The sequence below is a fragment of the Micropterus dolomieu genome, linkage group LG12 (genome assembly GCF_021292245.1).
Source record: "Micropterus dolomieu isolate WLL.071019.BEF.003 ecotype Adirondacks linkage group LG12, ASM2129224v1, whole genome shotgun sequence".
NCBI classification, from domain to species: Eukaryota; Metazoa; Chordata; class Actinopteri; order Centrarchiformes; family Centrarchidae; genus Micropterus; species Micropterus dolomieu.
Window position 1 is genome coordinate 31,396,725 of NC_060161.1, and position 7,798 is coordinate 31,404,522.

The following is a 7,798-nucleotide window of genomic DNA, read 5'->3' on the forward strand; positions in this document are numbered from 1 at the left end:
CCCCATCCGAGCCTCTCTTGCAGCCACGGACCACCACTTCAGCCCAGGTTGACTGATGCTTCGGAGTCGAGCAGGATGAAAGCCTGGGAAGACTAGAGGGGTCCCATAACACGGTGTCCTGGATGTTAGCGGTTGCGCTAAGAGAAACAATCTGTTTGGCTTGTACTGAAGCTACATCCATAAAGCCAGTCAGCAGGGAATCTTTCTCTTTGAGTTCCTCTGAAAGTCGTCGGATGTCTTCCATAAGGTCAGCAATCTTTTTGTTCGCTTTCTTAAGGAGTGAGCAGTCCTCAAGGGGCAGAGTTATCTCGGCTTGCATAGTCACCGGAGCTTCGTTGTGGTCAGTAGCGTTGATCGCGTTTTTACGGTCATCTATCTTAAAATCCATGTCGGATGACTAAAATCCTTAACCCACGTAAAACTTAAATAAAGTTAAGTTAAATAAAAGGATATAAAAAATGTAACGAAAAAAGTGGATTAAAACTGGATAAGAGTCCGGTTCAAGACGGAGCTTCCGACAGGTGGCTACAGACGCCAACGCATGCGTAGAGTGCAGATTACGTCAGCAATTACGTCAGAGATCTTGTGACAAGATGATGCAAGTGCAGTGTATATATTACAGGGACAACAGTCAACATGACAACCAGGAGGTAATGAACAGGGTGGCCTTTGTAAGGCTCAATTGAATTTCAGTTTATATTGTAGAGGGAGAGAATTCTACGAGTATGAGGGAACGAATGACCGAAATTATGTCGCAGATTTAGTTTGACTAATCTAGGGTTTTATTAAATGTGGATAGAGCCAACTACAGAACACCAACGAGTCACAGAATGTGGTTTGTTTTGCCCTACCGTTGCCGCAGGTCCCGTAACAAGGCTCGACTGCCGGTTGGCTCGTGGAGTCGGTTCTGGCCCGACCCCAGTGGCGTTTTCGAGTTGAGTTTGAAACTGGTGGATTTGTTCCGGAGTCCTTTGTGGGAAGCGCTTGCAGCAACGGGCTGTCAGCCAAGGCTTTTGCTCTGATCTCAGTTCGTTTGCTGTCACTATAGCGGAACCCACTCAGGGTTCTGTCGTCAGAGCCGTGGTTTCATTTATTCAAGGCCATAAATGAAGGCTTCTGAGTTTCTGGTCCAAAGTTGTTCAAAACGGTTGGATGAGGTTGCAACAACAAAATCAAATAAACTCGGGAGGCCCCGGGAATATAGGCTATTTAATGTTGCTGAGATTAAACAGATCTGGGGAAAGTTTCACCCAGGCAGCTCCAAAGAACAATCAGAAATCAAATCTCCAGCTAAGAAAATTGGGATTCAAGGTTCTTTCTCAGCTCGTCTGAAGAAAATTTAAGTACGAAATGGAAAAAAAGATCGGAATTTTAAAAGTAAAGGAAGTTAGAGAGTGTATACGTTTATTTTCAAGAGAGCTTTTTTTTAGAAGAGAAGAGACAGACAAAAAGGCCCTTTTATCTGCCTCCGTTAGGCCGTGGTGACGTCAATTTGGGAGTGGATCTCAGGGGAAGTCACCCCAAAGGTGTTAACTTTCTTTTGGAATAAAGAAAAATACGTTGCACATATTTCCCTTTAATCTCTCTCTCTACAATATCGACATTCGGATAAAGACAATTAAAACGAGACTAAACACTAGGGGAAAAGGTTATAATGGTTATATAAGATGTAACAAAGCTTAACTACATATCCTCAGTATAAACTTGCTGGTTACCGGTTTTAGACAGTGATTATTAGGGAGTAACAGGGATGATTTAAGACAAAGCTATTTTTGATTTCAATATATCTGTACCTGAATGACTGCATACAGCTGCTGAATGCTTTTTAATTACATTGATCATCATACAATTTGCGTTGGTTAGTAGAAAGACAATAAAGGCACATTACTCAGTGACAAAGAGCAAGTTACTGAGTGTAACGTGTGTGATGTTTCTGTGTATGTTTTTTGTGTCTGTGGTCAGTGCTGTTTTTTAAGAGATGACAAGATAAGTTGCTGCAGGTCAGCCTGAATGTATTTGGAAGTTGATAAATATTCATTATTCAAGCAATCCATCGCAATCTTTCATCAATTTTCTCTTTTGTTGACGTCCTGGGAGATTACAGTGCTTTGGTCTGTAAAACGTTTCGCAGTGTTGTGCACAGTGGACAAAGGAACATTAAAATCTCTGGAGATGGACTTGTAGCCTTGAGATTGTCCATGCTTTTCCAAAATTGTGGTTCTCAAATCCTCAGACCACTCTTTTGTGTTCTGTCTTTTGTCCATGCTCAGTGTGGTACAATACAAAGGTTGAGTCAACCTTTCTCCATTTTCACTTGTTGTAAGTGTGATTTCTATATTTCCAGCATCTGTAAATGACTAAAGTGAGTTTAAATATGATTTAAAGGAGCATCACATGCTTGAAATATAATTATTTCTGAAGATTTAAAAAAGGTGGTAAAAATGTTGTCTTGTTTTTGGTGTTCTGTGTGGAATGTCTCAGATTTGGCATTTTGTTTTGTTTTTTCAATGCAAACAAATACACATGTGAATACCAAAGCATTTGTAATTGTGAGGATTCTCTGGGAGAAGTAGTGAATTATGTGACAGACATGCAGGTTGGCACCATATTTTAGGCCATGATGGTATATTGCATCTCAAAGAAGAGTTACTATTACGCTGAATAATACTGTACACTCTACATTTTGTAGTATTTCTATACCACAAAATATTAGGTTATTTATCTTTCTGGTCAAGACAGAAGAAGAAATATTATTATAAATTATGAATGCTACATCATCTTAAATTTGCACACAGTGGTTCTTCCTGTTGTGTGTCAGAATGTAGTTTGACTCACTAGTGCCATTAACTGGTGCTCATTGGTGGCACTGGTCCTTCAGAGAAAGAAATTCTTAAATATTCAATTTAAATACATAAGACATTTGAAAGGAAGCAGTGTGACACTGCTGTCTTTTGGGAGATAAAAGTTTTGAGTACAAAAAACTACTTTTTGAGCATGCATTTGCTTTTTTGCAATCTATAACACAGCATGTCTCTCCTATTCTCAAAGCTTGACCTTTTTATAATTCAAATAAATGCATCTAAACAACAGCAGTCTGTTAATGTAAACATGAGTGTTCCTCCTCAGTGAAGTTACCATTAAGAAAACAATTACTATGTCAATGTTCTTTTTTTATCCCTATTTATTATCTGTTCTGCAATTGCAAACCTGTAGCCTCTGATTAGCCCCACGGACAGCAGCCGAAGTGTCAAATATAAATCTTACAGCCTTCCCTCAACTCATACCTGCTGTGTCAGACAACTAGCTTTAGAGCTGTGGAGTCTGGATCTGTGGTTGCGGGTCACCTGCTGCCCCCGTGTTCCTGCTCGACACCCTTTGCTGCAACGACTATTGTTGCTAGTCTTATTGTTATTATTGTTATTATAGTCATTAACATTACGATTGTTACCATTAACACTATTATAAATATCTGTACCATTTTTCATTTAGTCTATAGCAACATTACCTTCACTGTCTGTACCTCTGTGTGTATATTGTGTAGGCTGCCTCCCTTCTCTCTCTCTCTCTCTCTCTCTCTCTCTCTCTCTCCTTCACCCCCAACCGGTCGAAGCAGATGGCCGCCCACCCTGAGCCATGGTTCTGCTTGAGGTTTCTGCCTCTTAAAAGGAAGTTTTTCCTTGCCTCTGTCGCCTAGTGCTGCTCTTGGTGGGAACTGTTGGGTTTCTGTAAATATCATCACAGAGTACGGTCTAGACCTGCTCTTTCATGAAAAGCGCTGTGAGATAACTGTTGTTGTGATTTGGCGCTATATAAATAAAATTGAATTGAATTGAATTTAACATGTGATAGTGCCTGACAATTTAGGACTTTGTAGGTGAGCAGAAGGATGTGGTCTCACAAAGCTGCACTCTAAAGCTTGGGAACAGATCCAAAACAATCAAATTATAAAGACAGATGTCAATATTGATTAAACACACCATGACACACTTTGCAGTGGCAGGGACATGTCCAACACTCTGAAACGAGCGGGGCATCCAGTTGCACCTTTGTCTCCTGCAGAGATGAGCCCCCACCACTGACGAGACGTGCTCATCTCATGCAACAAACAGCATGGGGACTGTGGTCTGTTTGTACTGACGTAGATTCCACCCCATTAGTACCCCGTTAATAGGGCCCCTGTCACCAGGGGTGGGTAGAAACTTGTTAGAAGTAAAGCAACAGTAACTTTCCATGTTCCTTTTCATGAACACTGAGTGGACAGTGGTGAACAATTAACAGACAAACAGACAGGGCCGGCCCAGACGGTGTTGGAGCCCTAGGCATTTTGCACTCTGCCAGTTGCATGGGCCTGGTGAAAAGAGACATGGTGGTGCGAAAGAAGCACTTCTCCTCAGTGCTGAAGCAGACCCACGAAAAGGCTGTCCCAACAGACAACAAGCAGGATTCAGGAAGGCTGGCATCAGGCTTGTCTTTCAGCAAATTGATATCACCACCCCACCGTGTGTCTCAGTTAGGCTCAGTGTTGGGGTAATTAATCAAAAAAGGTAATGGATTACACATTACTAGTTGCTTTTTTATTAAGTAATGCCTTACTTTACTAGATCACTCATTGCTGAAAGTAACTAGTTACACTATTACTTTTGGGTTACTGTGTAACATCACCTGATGCACAATAACAATATAAAGTCACCCCTCATATATGCTCCGCTCAACAAAAATCCATGTTATAATGAGGACATACACTCTTTTATGCTATAAAGTGACAACAGAGTTGTGAACATCAGCCCAACATTTGTCAAGAGAAGAACAAGGCTAGAGTACAGCAGGCCTACTGTAATGCTTAAAACTTTAATAATTGGACGTTTCATTGGAAACGTTTATTTTTTAAATAACACATTTAATTACAATACAACATAAAATAGGTTGTCCTTCCAGCCATCTAGTGCAAATATTAAATTGTTGAAAATCTTATCAACAAAAAAATAAGACATTGGCCCTCATCACAATATCAGATGACGGTGCGACTTCAAAGGAAAAACATATCATATGAAATGTACTCTGAACTGTGCACTTAACCGACCAAACCTAGGCTGTAGACCGTCATGCATGAATGCAGCTCTCCTGCATGTGCAAGTCGGTGTGAAAAAAGTTACCATAGGCAGGATTTCCCTAACAGCTGAGGGATAATCATTTTGCACATCCTGGATGGTGGTGGGGGGTTTGCATTTTAAATTTACTATAATGTATGTGCATGCGCTGTATACACTTTCTAAAACTATCCTGGTAATAAAGAAATTTTTTAAGATTGGAATGATGTGTCTATGATGTGATTACCGAAGGGGTGGGGGGTTCAGTGCGGTTCAATATAGGGCCCTCCAGATCCCTTTTGCCTGGATAGGAGTTAGAACTGATACATGCAATACATACATCTCTTCTCTTTGTATGAGATTCATGTTTTTGTATATATGGTATCTGACAAATGAATGCAATAAAAATCTACAAATGTGTGTTGCCTTACATAGACATGAACCTGAAACCCATGTGTCTTACGGTACATGGTTTTGCAGATTTAAACAACAAGTCGTTAATAATTTAGGAGATTTTAGGTGGAGCAGGTTATCTTCATCAGAGAGTGGGTGGTTCAATCCCCACGTCCTTCAATCTGCATGTTTAAGTCTTTTAGTGAGTCACTAAATCCATGCAGAGGCAGAAAAGAGCTACATAGGTGCATTTACATATTTGCCCAATTTTTAGGATGCCTTTCAATTTAAAGAAGTGAAGGTGAAGGTCTTTTTCAGCATCTACACTCAGGCTGACACTGAGAAGAAGAGAAGATAATCCTCCAGCAGGTTTGCTTCACTTTTCTCTCTCAATCAATTTTGTCTCTATTTTGTTCTTTCTAATTTGGAGGAGGACTGCAGTCACTAAATCTGTTTCTGAAATATTCCTAGCATGTCTGTCTCTCTTTGATGATGATAATCATCAACTTTAAAATAAGCATTATCTCCACCTAGTGCTGGGTAAATGGCAAAAAACGTCATAATGGAAAAAGAAATCTCAGATCATTCAATATTGATAATTTTCACAATAAATGTCAATTCATTATTTCTCTCAAGTTTGAAGGTAGATTTTTGCTCCTGAGTGAAACTTGAATAAAACAGATAGTTAGCTGTGGTTTTAAATGTGATGCAAATATGATGTAGAACATTCAAAACAACAAGTCACGGTAATTGTTAATAATTATCATTATTGTTTTATTACCCAGCCCCATCTCCACCATGAAGATTTTGACTGTGGCTGCACTTGTTTGTGCCATGATGGCTCTGACTCAAGCTGCTGGTGAGTTTTATAAACAGAAAGTGTTGCAGATGAATATGTTAAACAATAACAATCCAGGTCAATAACTGCTGTGTCAAACTTTCTAGCTCTTCCAGAGGAAACGCCCGAAAATGGCCAAGCAGGTGAGTGTGTGTTGTTCTGAAGCTCTGCTGATGACTTCAACTACATGTTGTTTAAATTAAAAGCTTTTCCCTGATAAAATGTTTATATAACTTATATTATGTATTCTGTTGCATTATATTGAACATTTCATATTATACTGTTACAGGTTTAACATTGTGTTATGTTTTATTATGTTATGTTGACTTATGTTATCTTATATCATGTTATGCCGTTATGTTTTAGTGTCATGTCATCAAAATAAACTGATTTCATATGGAAATAATTCTACATATAGAGACTTTAACTGGAGACTCCACATTACTCACTAACTGATTAACTGTATTTGTTCTCAGCAAACCTGGTCAAGAGGTCGACAGCTTGTTCTGGTGGCTGGTCTGAGTTCAGTTGTCGCCGTTTCCACTACGTTCCAACACCAATGACTTGGGCCCAAGCTGAGGTAAAGAGTGTTGTTTTAGTACATACATAGACATTTGGGTAATTTGCATGTTCTGCTAACTTGGTGTCGTCCTTTTTACTTTGGTAAGTTCTCTCTGTCTCTCTCTTTCTGTGTCTTTTTATCTCCACTGTAGAAAAACTGAGTCCATGGGTGGAAACCTTGCGTCCGTTCACAACGCCGAAGAGTACCATAAGATTCAGAGGCTGATCACAAGCGCAAGTCGTGAGAACAAAGAAACATGGATTGGAGGCTCGGATGCACAAGAGGTATATTTATCTTTACACGAGGTCTTCTGGTTATTAGTGTTATTAATTCATTTAATATTTTGTTGTGTCTTCTAGGAGGGTGTGTGGTTGTGGAGTGATGGTACACCCTTCAACTATCGGTATTATGGAGGGTTTGATAACTTTCAGGGCAAGCAGCACTGTCTACAGATAAATTATGGAGGTAAATCACAGCGTACTGATTTCATTTAGAGCATTATGTATGAGTATATAATACACTCATATCTATACTTTTTTGGAAGGTTTTCTCTTATTAAACAAAAATCTTTGCTGTTAAAATGCTATGTATGTATGGCATAGTGCTGTGTTGTGTGCACAGAACAATCCCATCACGTGGTCCATTAGTAGTTGACCATAATACATGAACTTCCTCAGTAGTTAGAGTTTGATGAAGTGTCATGGAATTGTAGGTTTTTCAAATTTCCATTGTCCTGCGTATTTTAAGATCTTAAAATGAAATGGGTCGAGTGGTGAGACTGAATGAACTTTCAGTCTCAAATATTCTTTCTTTGTGAATATCAGTATACATACTTTCACATGTTGGTTTTTGTAGTGTCGCCTTAACTGCTGTGTCGTTGGTACTTTCAGATGATAAGCGCTGGGATGACACCTGGTG

General features: G+C 39.5%; 1 protein-coding gene across 1 annotated transcript in view; it reads left to right on the forward strand.

Annotated features, from left to right (window-relative positions):
- Positions 1–5,789: 5,789 nt before the first annotated feature.
- The window catches only part of LOC123980382 (ladderlectin-like), a 2,859-nt gene continuing 850 nt past the window's right edge, over positions 5,790–7,798 (forward strand). Inside the window, exons 1-6 of the mRNA XM_046064743.1 lie at positions 5,790–5,849; positions 6,266–6,339; positions 6,426–6,467; positions 6,795–6,910; positions 7,042–7,164; positions 7,240–7,345. Of these exons, the coding sequence (XP_045920699.1) occupies positions 6,279–6,339; positions 6,426–6,467; positions 6,795–6,910; positions 7,042–7,164; positions 7,240–7,345 (448 nt within the window). The 5' untranslated portion in view covers positions 5,790–5,849; positions 6,266–6,278. The remainder of the gene's footprint in view (positions 5,850–6,265; positions 6,340–6,425; positions 6,468–6,794; positions 6,911–7,041; positions 7,165–7,239; positions 7,346–7,798) is intronic.